A 21,739-nucleotide genomic window follows, 5' to 3' on the forward strand; every position below is an offset into this window, starting at 1 on the left:
TACTCTTATGAGGCAGGTATCATTATACCCATTTCATGGAAAGCTGAGCCTCCGAGAAGTAAGGTAAATTGCCCAAGGCCAACAGTAAGTTACGAAACCTGGACTGGAGCGCGGGTCCATCTGACTCCACTTCAAGAATTTGAAACCTTATTAAAACCATAAAACACGCTCCTGGTACGACTGCTGACTGGGGCGGAAGGATTTGGTAAAACAAAGAGTTTAAGTGCCCCTCCTCTCCCACCCACTTCCCTCGTCCTGTTTCCCTGGGCAGATTACTAAGTGTCTCACGGAACCGCCAACTTATTTTAGGATATATAGATCTCTCTCTTTTTTTTAAATTTTTTAATGTTTATTTATTTATTTTGAGAGACTGCGCGTGCGCGTGTGAACAGGGGCAGGGGCAGAGACACAGGAGAGAGAGAATCCCAAGAATCCGCCTGACAGCACAGAGCCCGACGTGGGGCTCGATCTCACAACTGTGGGATCATGGCCTGAGCCCCAACAGCCACAACCAAGAGTCGGATGCTTAACCGCCTGAGCCACCCAGGCGCCCCCAGGATATGCAGATGTCTTTTCTACCACACACGTTGTAGCCTCAGTGATCCTTCTGTCCTTACTGCGTCCTTGTTATGGTAGAATCAACCGGCAGAGAGAGGCCTTCCTCTTGACCAACAGGTAGCCCAGGGCATGGTTGTAGCTCGACTCACCTGAGACTGAGGCCTCTGCTCGGTCCTCTGGTCCTGCCTCCCCTGCCCCCTGGTCCTTTAGAACCTCAGCAGGGCAGTGGCTACGCTCCAGCGGCAGACCCATGGAGCAGGGGACAGGGAGGCAGCCTGAGTTTGGGGGCAGAACCGGGAGATAATAGCCTGGCATCTAGCCGCAGGGTCTAGAGTGAGGGAAGAGTCATCTAGTAGCCAGGAGCCTGGATGACCAGATTCTAGCCGTGTCTCTTGCAACTACTTCCCATCCCCGAGCCTTGCTTTTCTCATCTGTAAAACGGGCATCATCATTCTACTTCACAGAATTATTAAAATAAAGGGGACGGGTTTTGCCAATGGCAAAGTGCTTACAAATAGAAGGGGTTATTATTGTCCTTATTGGGGTGGGGGTGGCAGGGGGACCTAGATAGGGAGGATGAAGACAGTGGTGATCTAAACTCCTCTCCTCCCCCTCCCGGAAATTCTTGTGAAGGAAACAGCTACATGATTCAGCGGAAGGACTGGGATTTATCCGAATATAGTTACAAGGAGCCAGAGGACCAAGGAAACCTCTATATTGGTGAGTCCAGCTGTGGTGGCTCATTGGGTGGTAGAGGAAGAAGGGGGCTCAGTTCCTAGCCTGCTGGCCCCTCACCTTCAGTGCCTGGTACGACAGCGAGGCCACGGTGCAGGTGTGAGGAGGGCCATTGAGTTCAACTAGCACACGCCCGTTGAGCACCGCCTGTATGCCGGGCCTGTTCTGAGCACCCGAGATGCAAGGTCTCTACCTTCACGGAAGTCACAGTCCAGTGTGCGGGCGGGATTGGAGGCTGGGCATCCACGGTCCACTTTCTTTCCCAACTTGGGATAGAGGAATAGAAGATATTTGGGGGATTTGGGGGGGCTGGGTCCAGAGTGGAAGGGGACAAAGTGTACTGAGCCTTGATTGACCACCCTCCCCTCGTCCCAGGGTACACAGTACAGGTGGGCAGCGCCATCCTGCACCCCACGGACATCACGATTGTGACGGGTGCCCCACGGCACCGACATATGGGCGCTGTCTTCTTGCTGAGCCAGGAGGCAGGCGGAGACCTACGGCGGAGGCAGGTGCTGGAAGGCACGCAGGTGGGCGCCTATTTTGGGAGCGCCATTGCCCTGGCAGACCTGAACAATGATGGGTGAGAATCCAGGGACATTCTCGGGGGCCAGGGGGAATGGTGAGGGGGGCAGGCTTGTGCAAGCCACAGGGCAGAGAAATGGAGGGTTGCGGTTGTTCATTTGTTTGCATGCTGTTTACAGGGATTTGCAAGTCAAATTTGCGCGTTGAGTTGCAATTAGACACTAGGCGATTCCGGGTATTTACATGTCAATTGCACGACACCTGCATCTCCGTTTGTCAGTTTATGGTTCTAGTGGATGTGGGTTGTTTGGGTGTGATCTGCGGCTCCATGGCTTCTCCAGGACACACGGTTCCTCTTAAAGGGTCACGCTGGCCTTCCCATGTCCTTCACGTGACCAGAAATGCCATTTGTATAGCCGTGTGTTCTGGCACAATTGTACCTGCTAAACAAGAGTTCTGTTGTATATTGGAGGCTGACCCCACACTCCCATTTCCCCTCCTTCTCTCCTGTGCAGGTGGCAGGACCTCCTGGTGGGCGCCCCGTACTACTTTGAGCGGAAAGAAGAGGTGGGGGGTGCCGTCTATGTCTTCATGAACCAGGCAGGCACCTCCTTCCCTGCCCACCCCTCCCTCCTTCTTCACGGCCCCAGTCGCTCTGCCTTTGGCTTCTCTGTGGCCAGCATTGGTGACATCAACCAGGACGGATTCCAGGGTATGAGCCAGCACTCCTGCCCCAGCACACCCACTGACTGAGTGCCAGCCGCATACCAGCCTTGGCAGGGCCTGAAGAGGAGACTGGGGCCGAGGGCCAGGGAGCTCACAGCAGTCATAGAGAGAGGCCGTGCGGAGGGAGCCACCAGAGGCAAGCTCGGTGGACCTCCTGGAGGAGTGGATGTACCACTGGGCATCGGAGTCTGGGCTGAGTGTGCACAATGGAGGGGAACAGAAGGGGCACAACATGAGCATGGGGTACTTGCCCTCATCTGCCCAAATTGAGCGGATGTGGGGTGTTCACGTCAGAGATGAGACCGGAATGGCCTTGTGGAGACGGGGTAGACGCTGTGAAAGCCGGGCGGAGGAACTGGGGCTTTACGTGTGGGTAATGGCAGAGGGGTGTCCAGGTAAGGTTTTGGGGCAGGGATGTGATCTGATAGCTTGGTACCGTGAAAGATGATTCTGGAGGGTGATATGGAATGATTGGGGGAGAGCAAGGCTGGGGTATTAAGATCAAGAATGTATTCTTTTTTTAAATATTTTTTATGTTTATGTTTGAGAGAGAGACAGAGAGACAGAGTGCAAGTGGTTGGGGGGGGGGTGGTGGGCAGAAGGAGAAAGAGACACAGAATCCGAAGCAGGCTCCAGGCTCTGAGCTGTCAGCACAGAGCTTGACGCGGGGCTCGAACCCACAAACCGTGAGATCATGACCTGAGCGAAAGTCAGATGCTTAGCCGACTGAGCCACCCAAGTGCCCCAGGAACGTATTATGTCAAATGTGGGGTGTTAAGGGCTGGGACAAAATGGGAGCCCAGATATAGAGGGTATCCAGTGCTCTACGGGACTTGGGGACCAATTAGACCTGGGGTGTCAAGGAAAGGGGACAGATTAAGGAAGAGCCTGGTTGCCATGAGAGCACCTGGCTTATCTGGAAACCACTTTTTCTGACAACCTTGATTTCCCGGAACATACCTGAGAACTGAAAGGAAGGCAGAGGAGCCTCTAAAGAGCCAAAATAGGTGCTAGAAACTTCGGTTAGCAAAGCCTAAGCATTTACTGATAGAAGAGTTGTCTGGTTTCTACTCAGGACCTACTTACTTTTCCTTTACATACTTTTCTAACAAGCTTCGCTTTCTGGGTACCTAGGCCTTGTCAGATCAAAAACGGCAAACTAGAAAGAGTGTAGTAAAATTTAAGAAGATAGTAAAACATTCAGGGCCTATTTGTGGAAATACTGGTTAGAATTAAAAATTTTTTTTTCATGTGTATTTATTTCTGAGATAGAGACAGAGCATGAGCGGGGGAGGGGCAGAGAGAGAGGGAGACACAGAATCAGAAGCAGGCTCCAGGCTCTGAGCCATCAGCACAGAGCCTGACTCGGGGCTGGAACTCACAAATCGTGAGATCATGACCTAAGTCAGTCGGTCGCTCAACCGCCTGAGCCGCCCAGGCGCCCCGATACTGGTTAGAATTTTAAAAGTCTAAAGTCTAACGAATCTTAACAAGAAAAGTTATCGTGTGATTAAAATTCCAGCCCCCAGTGGTAGACAGACAGGGACTCAAACTGTCCTCTTTTCTACTCATTAGTTGTGTGATTTGGGTTTTCTGAGTCTGCTTCCTCACCTGTGAGATGGGATGGGAGTACCTACCCGCCTAGGACTCTTGTCAGGATTAAATGAGGTCAGTGCTTGATAACTACGTGGCAAAGTCACCAATGGGGAACCCTTCTTTTTGTGGCCCTGCTGGTAAATGCGATTAGAAGAACCTGCTATCTGAAGGGGAGGCTGGTAGAGAAGATGGAAAATACTATAACAAGGAAAAACAAACCCTAGGCCAGGAATCTGGAGTTTAGGCCTGCCCGTTGGCGTTAACTTGGCGGTATGGCTTTAGGTTAAGTATTTGCCTCTCCTAGACCTACTTTAAAAGGAAGCAACTGGGCTCACGATGGTCCCGGTTTTAATCCCCAGCCATCGAGCTCTGTTCCCTGATGTTCTGAAGCACCGCCTGGCAGGGTGAGGTCAGTTTCATGCTGGCCCCTGTGGCCTTGGAGCACAAGGCTGGAGGGACAGGGGGCCCACGGTACCCAGAGTCAACCGTCCTGCCTCTCTTCCCCAGACGTTGCTGTGGGAGCCCCATTCGAGGGCTTGGGCAAAGTGTACATCTATCACAGCAGCTCCAGGGGGCTCCTCAGAGAGCCGCAGCAGGTATGGATGGACAGGGACAAACGGGGCTTGCCTTCCTTCCCCGCAGACACCTTCTCCCTCTTCCCCCTCTGCCCCACTCCCCAGAGCTCACCCTGAGCCTGTCCCTACCGCTTCCCCCTGCCCCCAGGTGATCCCTGGGGAGGAGCTGGGACTGCCTGGCTTGGCCACCTTTGGCTACTCACTGAGTGGACGGATGGACGTGGATGAGAACTTCTACCCGGACCTCCTAGTGGGGAGCCTGTCAGACCACGTTGTGCTGCTGCGGTAAGCCAGGGCAATGGTAGATGGGGGCCTTTCTCTCCTCCAGCCCTGTCTGTGTGGAGCCCCATCTCTGTCCACCATCTCTGGGCACCGGGTCCATGCAAGCGTGAGCCCCAGGCCTGGCCTGACAGGGGGCAGGCAGGAGGCACTGGTGTCTGTGTGTTTTCCCTGCAGGGCGCGACCGGTCATCAACATCCTCCACAAGACCTTGGTAGCCAGGCCATCCGTGCTGGACCCTGCGCTCTGCACAGCTACCTCCTGGTAAGACTCTCGGCCCCTGCTCTGTCCACCCACTTCTCTATATATGAGCACGCCAGGAAGGACCCTGGCTCCCAAACCCCTCCCCTGGCAACTCCTGATATCCCACCGTTAGAGGGTTGGTTCTTGGGGTAAGCATTGCCCCTCCTATCCAACCTCATTAAAAAGCCGACTTCTTTGCAGGAGGTAATAGGCAAATTACCCACTTTGGTCGGGGCAGAGGGGAGGTAGTCGAGCATGGGTTTGGAGTGGGAGCTCTGGACTGCAGTGGTTGAATAAATCCCAGCTATGCCCACTGCAGTGGTATACAGGGGTGGGCTCTGGGGAGTGGGTTCCTAGAGGAGGAGGGGAGAGGGAGACACTTAGGGGGACAGGACAGAGAGCCACCTTGGGCACACTGTTAATCCCCCTGAGTCTCAGAGTCGTTGCCTATAAAACAAAGTTAACAATAATAACCAACTTGCAGGATTGTTGTGATAATTCAATGAGATAACGTACACAAAGCCCTTCACACGGCACCTTGTACACCCTACGTGCTCAGAACGTGTTAGTTGCTAAGATGGTGACAGTAATAACAATGGTGATGACCCCGGGGTCTGTGCGTGAATGAGGCCTGGATCAGAAGGCAAAGGGCCACAGAGCAGAGAGCAGGGGTGAGTGGGAGAAAGAGATCTGGACAGCAGGTCCTATACAAGACTGGGCAGGGCACCAACCAACGGGTGACTTCAGGCAACTCTTTCTGCTCTCAGGGCCTCAGTTTCCCAACTGGTGACCTCTAACCCTGTGTTCTATGGCTTTAATGGGAGTGGGGAGGGAAGAAACCAGGGACACCCCAAACCAGCTGTGTGGACTCCCCAGTTTTGTCCCTGCCTTTCCTTCTAAGGGCCCTGGTTTCCCCTTGCCCAGTACAGGGGTGAGAGCCAGGGCCTGGATAACTGGGTCCCGCTGTGAGCAGGCCCTCCTATGTGTCTCCCGCCTCCCAACAGCGTGCAGGTGGAGCTGTGCTTTGCTTACAACCAGAGTGCCGGGAACCCCAACTACAGGAGAAACATCAGTGAGTGTGGGGGTGCGGGGCGGGGAGCAGCGTGGTTACCTGGCCGCTTGCTAACCACCCCATCCACCTCCAGCCCTGGCCTACACCCTGGAGGCCGACCGGGACCGCCGGCCGCCTAGGCTTCGCTTTGCACGCAGCCAGTCAGCGGTCTTCCATGGCTTCTTCTCCATGCCAGACATGCGTTGCCAGAAGCTGGAACTGCTCCTGATGGTGAGGGAGGGGCGAGGGGTGGGACACTGATCCAGGATCTCTGCAGGAGGTGGCTAGAGTCCCACCAGGTCAGGGGGGAGGGATTGGAATCTCCCCAGAGGCAGAGGAGGGGGAGGGTGGCCTGGAAGGCCATTGGTCTGCAGGGGGTACAGGGAGCAGCATATGATAGAGAGACCCTCGGAGGGAGCATGGACGCCAAAGGGCTCATCGCCCCTGAGAAAAGTGAGGGGTGTGAGACTCTTGGCTTAGTTTGTGTCTGGGAGAAAAAGAGGCCTGTGAGCGGGGGACCAGCTCAGCCCTTCTCTAGGATATCGTGGTTGAAAGAGAGAGCACGGGGGCGCCTGGGTGGCTCAGCTGGTTAAGCTTAAGCGTCCGACTTCGGCTCAGGTCATGATCTCACGGCTTGTGAGTTTGAGCCCGGCGTAGGGCTCTGTGCTGACAGCTCAGAGCCTGGAGCCTCTTCAGATTCTGTGTCCTTCTCTCTCTCTCTCTCTGCCCCTCCCCTACTCACATCCTGTCTCTCTCTGTCTCTCAAAAATAAATAAACATAAAAAAAAAAAAAACAACAACAGAGAGAGCACAACCTGGGGACCTCGGGGATGAAGGGAGGCTCAACAACTCCCCCCCCACCCCATCTCTGGGGAGGAGGAGTCCCATCGGGGTTTTTCAGTGCGGAGGGGCCTCAGTTTCCCCTTGAGGGTTCAGTGTGGTGTGAGGGTTCAACCCGGGGGCGGGGGGCGGGGGGGGGAAGCGGGGAAGGGGAGTGCAGCCCTGGGCTCAACCCACCCGCCTTCCCCAGGACAACGTCCGCGACAAACTCCGTCCCATCATCATTTCCATGAACTACTCTTTACCTTTACGGATGCCTGAGCGCCCCCGGCTGGGGCTGCGGTCCCTGGACGCGTACCCGGTCCTAAACCAGGCACAGGCCCTGGAGAACCACACCGAGGTGGGTGGGGCCAGGGTCGGAAGGGCGGGGCCCGGGAGGGCTGTGGAGCGAGAGAGCGGTATGGGTGGTGGGCCCTTACGCCTCCGGCCTCCTCCAGGTTCACTTCCAGAAGGAGTGCGGCCAGGACAACATATGCGACAGCAACTTGCAGATGCAGGCGGCCTTCGTGTCGGAGCTGGGGCAGCCTCTGAGCAGGTGCGGTTCCAGGCCGCGCTGAATGGCCAAGGGCGGGGCGGGGCTTCATTGGGTAACTGAAGATGAGGGGCGGGGCCCTTTAGGTCAGAGATCAGAGGGACCCCGGAAGATCTGAGGGGAGGGGCCTCAGGGAAAGGCGGGGCTTTAATTGACCTTGGAGGTGCTCAGGCTGGCCTTCACCGGCCAGGAAAGGGGCTTTCTTCTCCGGGGGAGGCTAGAGGGCCGGGCCTTGCTGTCCCGAGAAGGGGCTTTCCTCACCAGCGGGCCTGGGGGCTGGGCCTAGTTGGCCTGGGGCGGGGCTCTGGGCTCACCCTGGTCTCCTTCCCGCCTCAGGCTGCACTACAGCAGAGACGTCCCGAAACTACACCTGAGCATCAACGTGACCAACACCCGGAGCAGGGAGCGGGCTGGGGAAGACGCCCACGAGGCGCTACTCACCCTGGAGGTGCCTCCCGCCCTGCTGCTGTCTTCAGTGCGCCCCGTGAGTGCCCTCCGCGGAGCAAAGAGCCCCACTGGGGCTCCGCCGAGCATTTGCATGCTTGTATGCATGTCGTTTACATGTGTTCTTAGTTGTCGTGTGTCCACCCTCTTTCCTCTGGGCTGGGCTTCCTCAGGTGCTTGCAGCGTCCCTAATGCTAGGGGAACCCGGTGCTCAAGCCTCTCCGGCATCAGACCCAGTGTCACAGGGAAGGGGCTGACCTGATTTGTCATCTTTCCTCAGTCTGGGACGTGCCAGGCCAATGAGACCATCGTCTGTGAGCTGGGGAACCCCTTCAAACGGAACCAGAGGGTGAGTGCTAGCCAGACCTTCCCAGCCCTGCGGGTCCCAGGCTGCTACTCTGATGAGCACCTTAACCTTGCTTCTGCCTGCCTGCTTCCCAGGCCTCCTTGAAGCAAAGAGCCAGGGTAGGACACAGGGAGATACAGGGGGGCAAGAGGAGAGACCCAGAGACTAAGAAAAATGGGGCCACTAGGGAGCTACACACAAAGCTAGAGCAGGTGGAGGTGAGGAAACTGGATTTTGCTGAGCACCTACTATGTGCCGGGCCCTGAGTCCAACACTTGGCACTTTGTTTATGCTGTAATTCTCACAACCTTCTGAGGAGGTAGGTACTGTTTTATAGAAAGAAAATACAGGCTTAGAAAGTACAGTAACTTGCTGAAAGTCTTGTAGCTTGAAAGCATCGGAGATGTCATTGACAGAGAAGAAGGGGAAAGGGAAGCAGGATGAGGCTAGCAAGGCGGAAGAGTGGACACAGGTGGCCAGGTGGAGACCCCGTGCTCACAACGGGGGGGAGGCGGCCAGAGAACCAACTCCCTAGGGTAGGGTTCAGTCCCTCTGTCCCCCGTGGCATTGCTCCTGCCCGGCCCCAAATGCCCCTCTTTGCCTTCCCGGCCCTCGTGGCAGATGGAGCTCCTCATCACGTTCGAGGTCATCGGAGTGACTCTGCACACGAGGGAACTCCAGGCGCAGCTACAGCTCTCCACGTGAGTGACCTTGAGACCAGTCTATGTCAGGAGTGAGGCGCCCTGGGGCCTCCTCCTGCCCCAGCCTCAGCCGACACATCTCCCCTACCCCCTGCGTTCCCTCCCCAGGTCAAGTCACCAGGACAACCTGTGGCCCATGACCCTGACCCTGCTGGTGGACTACACACTCCAGGCCTCACTCAGCATGTGGGTACCACGCCTGCCCCAGCCTGCTGTGCCTGTGCTGGGGCTTCTGTGTCCCGAATGTGGCTCCCAAGCTCTTCGGACACACCTCTCCCCACCTGGTGTCCTCAGGCCTCTACTTCCCGTGGGTCATCCCTTCCTTTAACAACAACAATCGCTATTATTATTATTATTATTATTATTATTATTATTATTAGTCTCCTTGCAAGGCAGGTAGCAGTGGAGGAATCAGCAACCCTGGGGCTAAGGTGTTGGTGTGGCCCTACCATTTCTTGAGAGCTCATTGTGCTAGGAATTTTATATACATCAGCTCACTCACTTCCCACAACAGCCCTGTGATACAGCAAGTGTTATTAACTCCATTTTACAGATGAGGAAACTGAGGTTCTGAGAGCATAAATCACTCGCTTGAGGCATAACTAGCAGACAGCTAGTAAATGCCAAGCAGGGATTTTTCTCAGGTCTGCCTGATGTTGGAGGAGCTGTGGTTCACCTTCCTCGGTGCCCGGCCCCTCTGCCAGGGCCCCTCCCACCCCCTCACTCCAGCGTCTTTCTTACCCTTAGGGTGAGTCACCGGCTACAAAGCTTCTTTGGGGGAACAGTGATGGGCGAGTCTGGCATGAAAACTGTGGAGGATGTGGGAAGCCCCCTCAAGTATGAGTTCCAGGTAAGGGGGCCACTGGGACCCTGGGCGGGGACTGCTGGGAAGTGTGTGTGTGGGGGGGGTGGGTCTGGGGTCTGAGGGTGTGAGGGTTGGGATGGGTGAGATGGAGGTGGTCTTCCAGGAGGCGGTGGCCATGACACCCCTTGTGCCCACAGGTGGGCCCAGTGGGGGAAGGGCTGGCAGCCCTGGGGACCCTGGTCCTAGGGCTGGAGTGGCCCTACGAAGTCATCAATGGCAAGTGGCTGCTGTACCCTACAGAGATCACCGTCCACGGCAATGGGTCCTGGCCCTGCCGACCACCTGGAGACCTTGTCAACCCTCTGAATCTCACTCTCTCGGTAAGGACACCGTCTCTCTCTGGGATCTTTCATTTACATCTCATTTGCATTACACCTCATTTGCATGCTGCAGGGAGGAAGGGCGGCGTCTTGCCCTCCCTCTCCTCATACCCCTTTAGGAGCCTACCTCTCCCCCTTCCCTCCCCCCTACTCTGCTCCCTCCCCTTTCTCCTAGCCGACCCCTTCTTCCCTCTTCAGGTCCCTGGGGACAGGCCGCCATCTCCACAGCGCAGGCGACGACAGCTGGACCCAGGGGGAGGCCAGGGTCCCCCGCCAGTCACTCTGGCTGCTGCCAAGAAAGCCAAGTCTGAGACCCAACTGGTGAGTGGCCAGGGCAAGGTTGGAAGGGACCATCCCCACCCATCACAGCCTATGTAGGCACGAGGGGGCACTGAAGCAAGGCTGATGGGTGCTAGTCACCAGGAGCCCCCAGTCTGATGAGGTGATGTGACCCCGTGGCTTGAGGAGCCCCTAGTCGGAGGGAGGAGACTCATCTCTTGCCTCAGTGGTTATCCTACTCTCCTTGCCGCCAATTCAGCGGGCCAAAGGAAGAGACACTGGCCGTATTCCTGAGAGCCCCATCCTGTTGAGGGTGACATAGTGGCTTAAAGCCTTGGACATGAGGACTGGGGAATGGGGAGAGACAGGATGAATGGCAAGGGGGGGGCGGGGGCGGTCCGGCAGGGAGATGTGGGTGGTGCGGGGCGCCCTCTGCTGGAAGGGAGAGAGGAACAGGCCTGGGAAGCACGTTGAGGACTAGCTGGGGGACGTAGGGGGTGGTGTCCCAGGTGGCAGGAGCTGGCGTGAACAAAGGCTCAGTGTGGGAGGGGCTGAGAAGGGGATGTTGGGTGTTGGGCCCCATTTGTATACAAAGGGATCGGACTTCATGTGGAGGCCCAGACCGTCTCATGTCCTGTATTCCCTGCCCACCTCAGAGCTGTGGCAGTGACCGCACCCGCTGTGTGTGGCTGGAGTGCCTCATTCCCGATAGCCCCGTCATCACCAATGTGACGGTGCAGGCACGAGTGTGGAACAGCACCTTCATTGAGGTCAGTGCCTGGATCTGGAGGTCACTGCCCCCTACCAGGGTGGGGAGAGCATCAGGGAGAGGGTGAGGCCAGGGTCCCAGTGCACATGCGTGCCTGTGCGTGCGTGCGTGCGTGCGTCAGTGACAGCATCGTATTTAACATGCGGCGAATGGGACACCTGTCACTGTATGCCTGTCAGCGTTAGTTCGTGTGTCTGCCTGTGGACATGACCTAATGTCCGTCTCCAGCCAAAACGACCTTCTCTCGTGTGTCCGTCATTCTGTTTGGTGTGTGTGTGTGTGTTCCTTTCCCACGTCCACGCCTTTGCTGTGCTGGTCCTTCCCCCTCTGTTGTCGCTGCATGAAAACTCCTCTTCGGCCCTCAGGCTCTCCCCAGATGCTTCACCACCAGTGAGGTCTTCTCTGACTTTTTCAGCTGCAAACGCTCTCCCTGGATACCCACAGAACTTTTTTTTTCTTTTATGTTTACTTATTTATTTTGAGAGCGAGGGAGCGTGGGGGAGGGGCCGGGGGGTGGGGCGGGGACAGAAATCCCAAGCAGGCTCTGCGCTGTCAGCGCAGAACCTGAGTCAGGGCTCCAACTCACAAGCCGTGAGATCGTGACCCGAGCCGAAATCGGTAACCGACCCAGCCACCCAGACACCCCCTACCCACAGAACTTTCTCAGAAGCTGCACATGCCACTGGTCACGTTCTACTCTAGGTTACAGTTACTCCGGTACCGGCCTGCTCAGGCCACCTAGACCATATTTTTCTGTAAACGACTAGATTATGAATCTTTTCAGCTTTTGTGGGGCAGACGGTTTCTGCGGTAACTATTCAATTCTGCCATTGTAGCACAAGCTGCCATAAACAATATCTAAACGGATGGGCATGGCTGTGTCTCAAAAATATTTTATTTACAAAAGCAAGTGACGGGCCAGATTTAGCCCAGAGACCTGACCTGGACTGTGACCTTCCTTGTCTCTGCTGTCTGCAGCATCCGGCATGGGGCCTGAGGCAGAAATGAATGGGTGAGGGGTGCCTGGGTGGCTGAGTCAGTTAAGCGTCTGACTTCAGCGCACGGTCTGTGGGTTCGAGCCCCGTGTCAGGCTTGTGCTTACAGCTCAGAGCCTGGAGGCTGCTTCCGATTCTGTGTCTCCCTCTCTCTCTGTTCTTCCCCTGCTTGTGCTCTGTCTCTCTCTGCCTCTCAAAACTAAATTAAAAAAACCTTTAAAAAATTAAAAAAAAAAAAGAAATGAATGGGTGATGTGCATTTGTGTGGAGACGCCTGGCTCTCAGGTCCCTTGGGTGCCTCTTAAAGATGCTGTGTCGGGGGAGGGTACCCTGGTGGGGGGGGGTGCTCGGGGTCAAGAGGGAGGCTCAGAGGGGCTTCAGCTGCTTCTTTTAATGCATCCCTCCCCCTCCTCCTGCTTCCAGGATTACAGAGACTTTGACAGGGTCAGGGTAAGCAGCTGGGCTACCCTGTTCCTCCGAACCAGCATCCCGGCCATCAGCATGGAGAACAAGACCGTGTGGGTGAGTGAGCATTTTGGGGAGCAGGGGTACCTGGCCGGGGCAGGGGAGCACAGCGCGTCTTTAGCTGTGTGGTTCTGAGTCGTGGCAGCACCTGGGAATCCTCTGGAGGGCCCCTGGGGTCTGGACTGCACCCCTAAGCAATGAAATCGGAGTCTGTGGGGGTGGGGCCCCCGTTTGGGTATGTTTAAAAGGCCCCTTGGGGATTCTAATGCGCAACCAGGGTTGAGAACCCCTGCCTGAGCTTACTGGATCTGCACAGCTTCTCTGGGGAGAACTGCCATCCCCGTGGAGACTTGAGAACAAAGTTCTCCAGCTTGGTTCCAAGCTACATCGGGGAGGGGGAAAAAAAAGGCAAAATTGTTAACAATTTGTTGTGAAAAGGACTTAGTGGAGGACATACACACGGGAGCTGAAGGGAGTGTTGGCTAAATATATTATGGTGTATTTCCTAAAATAAAGATAGTGGGGGAAGGGCCAGAAAGACCGATGGAACAGAACAGAAATTTATGTTATTACACAGACGGCACTTTTAAGCAGCGGAAGAAGTTAGGTTATTAAGCTGGGTTGGGAGAACCCATTTGGGAAGTAAAGACAAACCCTTATCTCACATGATAACCAACTATACAGTTGAGTTAGAGTAGATATTTAAATATAGGAAATAAAACTTAATATGCCAGAAGAAAACTCAGAGAACAATTTAACAGTAATCTTTAGTTATGGGGGGAGGGAGTCATTTTACTACACCCAGAAGTAGCAAAGGAAGTATTTGACAAGTTAGACCATGTGAAGTTTTAAAAAAATTTGATGATAAAAAAACTAAAAGGGCGAATGATAGATTGCTTTTAAAAATGTTTATAGCACATATGGTGAAGTGTTGGTATAGATGTATTTAAAATTTTTTTTTTAATGTTTTTATTTATTTTAGAGAGAGAAAGGCAGAACGTGAGCAGGGGGAGGGCAGAGAGAGGGAGAGACACAGAATCCGAAGCAGGCTCCAGGCTCTGAGCTGTCAGCCCAGAGCCCGACGCGGGGCTCGAACTCACAAACCGTGAGATCATGACCTGAGCGGAAGTCGGACGCTTAACCGACTGAGCCGCCCAGGCGCCCAATTTTTAATATGTAAAGGTAAATAGGGCAGCATAAAGATAAATGGACAGTGTACACAGGGTGAACTAGAAATAGTCACCTCAATAGTGAGGTCATAAAAATAACAGCAGCAAGGTTTTTTTTTTTTTTTTTCTTCCTATCAGATTGGCAAAGATTAAAAAGAATAACGCTGTCCGTGCTGATGAGGTAGAAGGAAATGCTGTTGGTCAGGGTATAAATTGATGGATTCTTTTTGGAAATGCATTTGTCAATATCTATTAGAGTGTAAAATGCACACTGCTTTTGAGGCAGCACATGATAATACGTCTTAAAGAGCTAACAGGATGAATAGGCGAATATAAATATACGAGGATATTTTATTTTATTTATTTTTTTTTTCTTTTCTTTTTTTTTTTTTTTTAAATTTTTTTTTTTTTCAACATTTTTTTATTTATTTTTGGGACAGAGAGAGACAGAGCATGAACGGGGGAGGGGCAGAGAGAGAGGGAGACACAGAATCGGAAACAGGCTCCAGGCTCCGAGCCATCAGCCCAGAGCCTGACGCGGGGCTCGAACTCACGGACCGCGAGATCATGACCTGGCTGAAGTCGGACGCTTAACCGACTGCGCCACCCAGGCGCCCCTATACGAGGATATTTTAAAGCGTTGTTTATAATGGCATGAGATTGGAAACAGTCTGCATGTCTTTCGCTAGGATGTTGGTTCAATAAATTGTGGTACATTTTCTAGAATGCCTATGCAGTCCTCAGAAGAGGTGAGGTTGATCTTTATTCATTGACATCACAAAATGATGATAATAAAACAAAGAGGAAGCAGGTCGCAGAAGAGTGTGCAGCACACAGAGACCCCCATTTCTGTGGGAGAAAAAAGTGTGTATGTTCAACATATGTATTAAAAAATACGGAAAGAGGTTCACTGAAATGTTGAGGAGAGTTATTTCTAGGAAGTAATATTACTGGGAACCTTTCGTTTTCTTTATATCATCTGTATTTAAGTTTCTTTAATGTTTATTTATTTTTGAGAGAGAGAGACAGAGACAGAGAGAGTGCAAGTGAGGGAGGGGCAGAGAGAGAGAGGGAGACATAGAGTCTGAAGCAGGCTCCAGGTTCCAGCTGTCAGCACAGAGCCTGACACGGGTTTCGAACCCATTAACTGTGAGATCATGACCTGAGCCGAAGTCGACGCGTAACTGCCATAAGTTGCCCCATGATTATTTCTTTAAAAATTATTTTGATTATTTTTTGTTTAAATACAGATGATGGGTGCCTAGGTGGCTCAGTCGGTTAAGCGTCCAACTTCAGCTCAGGTCATAATCTCATGGTTCCTGGGTTCGAGCCGCGTTGGGCTCTGTGCTGACAGCTGGAGCCTGGAGCCTGCTTCGGATTCTGCCTCTCCCTCTCTCTCTGTCCCTCCGCTGTCTGCACTCTGTCTCTGTCTTTTTCTCTCTTTCTCTCAAAAATAAATAAACATTTAAAGAAATACGTACTTTAATTTTTTTTAACGTTTATTCATTTTTGAGAGACAGAGACAGAGCTCAAGCAGGGGAGGGGCAGAGAGAGAAGGAGACACAGAATCCAAGGCAGGCTCCAGGCTCCGAGCTGTCAGCACAGAGCGTGATGCGGGACTCGAACCCACCAACTGCAATATCATGACCTGAGCCAAAGTCAGACCCTTAACCTACTGAGCCACTCAGGTGCCCCAAGAAATACATTGAAAAAAAAAAAAAAGAAAGAATGATATATAGTCATAGTCAGAAAAAAATTTTCTCTATTTAAATATATATACATTATGTATATAAATAAGTAATGTAATATAAATATATAAATATAAATATATAAAAATATATATACATTATGTAATATAATTTTATACTATAATACCATATATAACATTTATATGCTATGTATGGTATATTATATTACAATGTTATGTATTATATATCATATTATATATGTTATATATAATTATAACAATATTATATATAATGTTATATATAATTATAACAATATTGTATAATATATTTTATAATATATACTTTACATTGTATATAATATATATTATAATGTATGATTATATAACATGTTGTAATATATGTAATATAATTTTATATTATAATATACATATACATTGTAGGGGAAGAAATATGGTGCTATAAACTCTTCATTCTTTATTTTTTTGTAAATATTTGTGGAGTGCTGGTTATGTATCCGGCAAACACATTTAATCTTTCCCAGTAACCTTTGAAGTAGGTATCATTCTCAGAGTCTCCATTTTACAGAGAGAGGTTAAGTAACTCTCCCAAGGTCACACAGCTAAGGAATAGCACACGTGGGACTTGAACCCAGGTAGTCTAGTTCCAGAACCCATGCCCTTGGCCGCTCTGCCGTCCTGTGAGGTAGGCATGATGATCTCCCTATTAGAGAGCATGAAATGTACATTCCAAGGGGAGGAATTACTTGTCCAAGGCCACACACACAGCTCATCCAGGATGGGTAGGTTACAAACCCAGATTCCAGGCTGCCTCCCAGATCTGACGCTTGTCCTTTGCTGCCGGTCTGCACCTAGGGAAAACCAGAGAGAATGGAGGCCTCTGCCGCCGTCAGTGGGCGGGCAGGGGCTTTCTCTGGTCCCGGAGTGCCCCCTGCTGGTAGCAGGTCAAACAGCAGGGTCCTGGGCCCAGCGTGGGGCCCCAGGGGGCAGACACAGGGCTGAGCCTCTTCCCACGCTCGCTCGCCAGTTCTCCGTGGACATTGACTCTGAGCTGGTGGAGGACCTGCCAGCGGAGATCGAGCTATGGCTGGTGCTTGTGGCCGTGAGTGCCGGGCTGCTGCTTCTGGGGCTGATCATCCTCTTGCTCTGGAAGGTGAGGACCCCAGACCACCATTGGGACTTCCACTCTGGGACCTCCCACCAGCAGACCCTCGCCAGCCCTCCCTTCACCCCATTCCTCACGTCTCCCCCACCCTTCCCCCATGTCATCCCCACCTTTCTCCCCAGCTGCCAGTCGCACCCCCTGTCCCATCCTGACCTCACTCACCAGGATATTCCTGCCTGGCTAATTGGGGGGGGACCTGTAAGCTGGAAAGGAGAAGCCAGGAAGCTCTGGCTTCCGGCCACACCACCAAGCTGGGGCTGGGGCCGGGGGCCTAGGCATCCGGGCTCCGCAGCCCTAAGCCCCTGCCCATGAGTGCTGCTGGCAAGGACCCCCCAGCTCCCCCTGATGGCCCATCCCCACCTCCTCCCCTCCGCAGTGCGGCTTCTTCAAGCGAGCCCGCACTCGCGCCCTGTATGAAGCTAAGAGGCAGAAGGCGGAAATGAAGAGCCAGCCGTCAGAGACAGAGAGGCTGACCGACGACTACTGAGGGGGGCAGTCCCCCGCCCCCCGGCCCACCCGGGTAACGCGGCCTCCGGGCCCTCTTCCCTGAGCCTCGCAGCTGGCCGGGGCCTCTGACTCTGTCCTATCTGCTCCTCCTCCCCATGGGCCCTCTCTGCACTTCACTCTGTCCCCAGCACCACCCCTAAAAGCAGGCCACTGGTCTCCCTCCACTCCCTGGGGGAGCTCATCGTGTCTTCTCACTGCCTCCCCTGAAGACTTGGGGTCCCAAGAGGGGGCCGTAAAATGCTCCCCGTGCCCCTTGGCTTTCTGGGAAAGCTTTCTTGGAAAAGGAGCAAGGCCAAGGCGAGGCCCCATCTCTAGGCCACACAGCAAACTTCCGGAGTGAGTCTACACCTCCTGAGAAGGACGGGACTAGTAGAGTCCTTCTCCTGGGAACTAGTACTTTTCCTCCTTGGAGCCCCCCCGCCCCAACGGCATGGTCAGGGGAGACCACCACCCATCCTGGCCCTCTCATCAACAATCTCAGTGCCCCACCTCTGTCTCCATCTGCCTCCCTTCTCCTCTCTGCCCTCCTCAGCTCCTCCTTCCTCTGGGGCGTGGGGTGGGCAACCTCGCCCTCCCTGTCACGGTGCAGGGAGATGGCATGTGTTTGGGTCAGGGGGTCCCGGCTTTGAGGGCCTCTGGGTGGGGGGAGGAAGCGGCTGGGCACAACTTCCTGCGGCCCGGATTGCTGGTTCGCTGATACCCTTCCTCTTCTCCACCCCCCACCCCAATGCAGTGCGACTTCTTTAAGCGGACCCGCTATTACCGGATCATGCCCAAGTACCATGCGGTGCGGATCCGGGAGGAGGAGCGCTATCCGCCTCCAGGGAGCACCGTGCCTACCAAGAAGCACTGGGTCACCAGCTGGCAGAGTCGGGACCGATACTACTGATGTCCTCCCCGATCCCACCCCTGCTCCCCCTGGTGCCCCCTTCTATTTATCATAAGTTATGCCCCGGACGGTCCACAGGGGCCGCTGCCTTTGGCTGGCAGCAGCAGACTCAGGCACACACACCTCTTCGAGCACGCGCGTGGGCTATCTGGCCACGGGCTCCCCGCAGGAGGGCCGGGGTCGCGGGCCCTGCAGCGCCAAGCTCACCGCAGCCCTGGGCCCTGGACACACGCGGGCCCCCCTGCTTGTGGCCTGTGCTTGTGCACCACGGCTGGCGCGTGGACATGCGTGGCCCTGCCTCTGCCTGTGCCAAAACGAAGCCAAAGGGCCTCCACCAGAGCCAGGAGGAAAATGCCCCCACTGTGGTGACACCTCCCCCATGCACACTGGACCCATCTTGAGCCATAGTCACTGGATTGACTCTGCTATTAAGTCTAAAACTACTGACAGGGAGTGGCGCGCCGGGCCCCCAGCAGCAGCTCCCGGCACCCATGCCAGAGGGCGCGGGGGCCTGCCTCAGGTTGCCCACCGTGGCGTTTGCAGGACTGGGCGTGCTCAGACCCAAGAGCAGAGTGAGCTAGAAGGAAGGCCCCCGAGATGGCTTTCCTTCACGGACCTCTGTGAAGCCTCTCTCCTCGGCCACGGCCCGCACTGGCGAGGAGAGCAGTCTGGAGGAACAAAGACGGACAAAAGCCGCTGGCCAGCTCGACACGTGGTGGCGGGACTGCCCTGGGAACTCAGTGGAATGCTCAGCAGAGGAGGGGACCAGTCCTGGGCCAAGGAGATGTTGGACGTAGAGAGGAGATCCCACTTCTTACCCACCACTACCGCGCAGGCCTCTGAAGGCCTGGAGAGACCATCTCCCCCCACCGCAACACACACAAGGTCACAGAGGGAGCGACACTTGAATGTAGAACAGGGAGGGAGCCCTGGCCCTGCCCCCTGGGCAGAACCTATTCTGCCCTCACTGACCATGGGGAGGGGACCTAGAAGGAGAGTTCTTGGCTGTCCTTGGCTTTCTCAGAGCCAACCTAGCTCTGCCTCCTCCCCCGTGGGTAGGTCCTGAGGCCCAGTCTAGAAGTTGAGGCCAGTTCCAGGGAACCTCTCCTGACCCCTGCCTCTTGGCGGTTCCCTTTTCCAGTCCCTGTCCCCTTCCATGGTACTGTAGCGGGAGGCTCCCTCCCCCTCCTTGTGCCTTCTTTGTATATAGGCTTCTCAGGCGACCAATAAACAGCTCCCAGTTTTTATGCACTGCATCGGCCTCCATTCACCCCCACCCTGTACCAACCCCAGTTCGGTCTGTTGGATAGTGATGTCATCTAGCTGACCCCTGGGCGGACAAAGCCAGGTGCAGGGAGGGATCTTAGAGGTGGGGAGGGGGACATACCAGCCCCTGCTCTCAGTGATGTCCTGGTCTAAGGGATGGTCGTGGACATATAACTGAGATCCAGAACCTGAAGTCAGGGAGAGGACCTGAGTAGACTGAAGAGAATCCCAAAAGGCTTCTTGGTGCACAGTGTGGCTGCCCTGGGGGAGGAGGAGGGAGGGAGAGGTGGTGATGTGCAGGGTCCAGAAGAGGCAGAAAGCTACTCTGCTGTATAGAAACAGGTAGTCCTGGATACTGGTGCAGGGAGGCTGAGTGCAAGGGCGGAGAGCCAAGAACCTTCATCCAGTGGCTGGATTCAGAAAAGAGCCTGCTTTTCTGCTGCAATTGCACCCAAACCCCCGCCCCTAGACACCATGTTGAGTAGATCAGAGGGCGAACCAGGGACCCAAGACTGGAAAGATGGAAAGGTCCTAGTATCTATTGCGCAGACTCTGGGCAGGGGTACCTGCAGTCCTAGTCTTGTGGCCACTGCTCCAGGGCTGCTTCGGCACTGAGCCCCCTTGGCCCACGTTATTGGGCCAAGCCCTCCCTAAGGCCCCCTTTCCATACGAGCCTGGGAGGACTGGGAGGACGGAGCTTTCCCCATGACTTCTTTGTCCTAAATTGTGGTTTGGGTCCTTCCGTCAATCGTCCTCAAAGCTATGGCCTTTGGAAGACTTCCCTGGAGGCTGAAAATTACTACTCAGTGAAGCCTAGAGGCAGATCCTCTATTCAGCCGCTCTGAGAGCCCACAAACCCAGGCTTTCTCCCAGGACCCCCTGCTAATGTCTGCCTGGGTGTCTCCCAGCCTGCCTCACTGACTGCCCCTCACTTTCTGGGCTGGGATTGCCCCTTTCCGGGATGACTGACAGTGGAAGCTCCACTTCCTCCAGGAAAACCCCAGCCACTACCCAAAGCTCTCAGAACCAATAATAATCGGAACCCCCAGTTCATTTTCCAAAACCTGGGTTATTCGCTCAGTCGGGAGTAACACCACGCGTGGGGTGGCAAAGTCCAGCTGCAGAGCTCAGTCCGGCTCACTCCTGTCTTTTGCAGACACTTTCTACTTATGAAAAAAGGTGGGATCTAGGGATCTACACTTTCCTCTGGCTACCTTCACAGGCTCAGCTCCCAGTCTCGTGTGTGTGTGTGTGTGTGTGTGTGTGTGTGTGTGTGTGTGTATGACAGACTGTTTATGCTTGGATGAGAACACAGTCTCTCCCTCTGTCTCTGTCTCTCTCTGTCTCTGTCTCTCACACACACACACACACCACAGTGTAAGTAGTCATTTTCAGGACTGGTGCTACACTTTTATGAAAGAAACATCATGGTAGAGAGGCGGCAATACCCACTTTATATAAAAGGGTCCTCGATCATGTCAAGCTTCAGGAGCTCCTTGGAGTTGTAGCACCTCCAAACTGTTCCCCAAGAGGGTCTCAGCTTTTGTGTCACTAAAAGGACCCATAAGGTGATTCTCCCCCTCTGGGCACAAGGTTGGATGGCACTTCCTGGTTGGATGAGGTCATGTGACTAATATTGGCCAGTGAGTTGTGAGCAGAAGGGAAGCGGATTGATTCTGGGCTGAGAGAGTTAATTGCTGGGCGAGGCCCTCCCCGGCTTTCCCTCCTCTGCTGCTGCTGCTGCTGTAGAAGCCTGGATTGAGAGCCCCCCTCCCCGCCCCCCACCAACTTGCATTGTATATATAGTGGGAAATCTGGGCATGGTGTGGGTGGAGGTTACCTCAGCATCACCTAAACCTAGCTTGACCACACCATGCCACTCCCGTTATCACCCTGCAGCAAGCTTTGCAGACCTAAGCACAGAGGCCACATTACAGAAGTCCAGCACTTTGGGGCGCCTGGGTGGCTCAGTCGGTTAAGCGGCCGACTTCGGCTCAGGTCAAGATCTCGTGGTCCGTGAGTTCGAGCCCCGCTTCGGGCTCTGTGCTGACAGCTCAGAGCCTGGAGCCTGTTTCAGATTCTGTGTCTCCCTCTCTCTCTGACCCTCCCCCATTCATGCTCTGTCTCTCTCTCTGTCTCAAAAATAAATAAATGTTAAAAAAAAAATTCAGAAGTCCAGCACTAACGAGAGGAT

General features: G+C 54.1%; 1 protein-coding gene across 2 annotated transcripts in view; it reads left to right on the forward strand.

Annotated features, from left to right (window-relative positions):
* The window catches only part of ITGA3 (integrin subunit alpha 3), a 30,184-nt gene extending 10,658 nt beyond the window's left edge, over positions 1 to 19,526 (forward strand). The window contains exons 6-27 of one of the 2 annotated variants that reach the window (XM_058706043.1): positions 1,192 to 1,278; positions 1,669 to 1,876; positions 2,334 to 2,530; positions 4,648 to 4,736; positions 4,864 to 5,000; positions 5,172 to 5,258; positions 6,242 to 6,309; positions 6,383 to 6,519; positions 7,319 to 7,468; positions 7,566 to 7,663; positions 7,997 to 8,144; positions 8,385 to 8,453; positions 9,072 to 9,151; positions 9,260 to 9,337; positions 9,899 to 10,001; positions 10,154 to 10,336; positions 10,535 to 10,657; positions 11,272 to 11,385; positions 12,803 to 12,901; positions 16,746 to 16,871; positions 17,260 to 17,403; positions 18,124 to 18,248. In XM_058706043.1, the coding sequence (XP_058562026.1) occupies positions 1,192 to 1,278; positions 1,669 to 1,876; positions 2,334 to 2,530; positions 4,648 to 4,736; positions 4,864 to 5,000; positions 5,172 to 5,258; positions 6,242 to 6,309; positions 6,383 to 6,519; positions 7,319 to 7,468; positions 7,566 to 7,663; positions 7,997 to 8,144; positions 8,385 to 8,453; positions 9,072 to 9,151; positions 9,260 to 9,337; positions 9,899 to 10,001; positions 10,154 to 10,336; positions 10,535 to 10,657; positions 11,272 to 11,385; positions 12,803 to 12,901; positions 16,746 to 16,871; positions 17,260 to 17,370 (2,492 nt within the window). In that variant the 3' untranslated portion in view covers positions 17,371 to 17,403; positions 18,124 to 18,248. Of the gene's footprint in view, positions 1 to 1,191; positions 1,279 to 1,668; positions 1,877 to 2,333; positions 2,531 to 4,647; positions 4,737 to 4,863; positions 5,001 to 5,171; positions 5,259 to 6,241; positions 6,310 to 6,382; positions 6,520 to 7,318; positions 7,469 to 7,565; positions 7,664 to 7,996; positions 8,145 to 8,384; positions 8,454 to 9,071; positions 9,152 to 9,259; positions 9,338 to 9,898; positions 10,002 to 10,153; positions 10,337 to 10,534; positions 10,658 to 11,271; positions 11,386 to 12,802; positions 12,902 to 16,745; positions 16,872 to 17,259; positions 17,404 to 18,123 lie in introns of both variants that reach the window. The other variant, XM_058706042.1, reaches the window with a different exon arrangement.
* Positions 19,527 to 21,739: the final 2,213 nt, after the last annotated feature.

This window comes from Neofelis nebulosa, chromosome 16, assembly GCF_028018385.1.
Source record: "Neofelis nebulosa isolate mNeoNeb1 chromosome 16, mNeoNeb1.pri, whole genome shotgun sequence".
Lineage (NCBI taxonomy): Eukaryota > Metazoa > Chordata > Mammalia > Carnivora > Felidae > Neofelis > Neofelis nebulosa.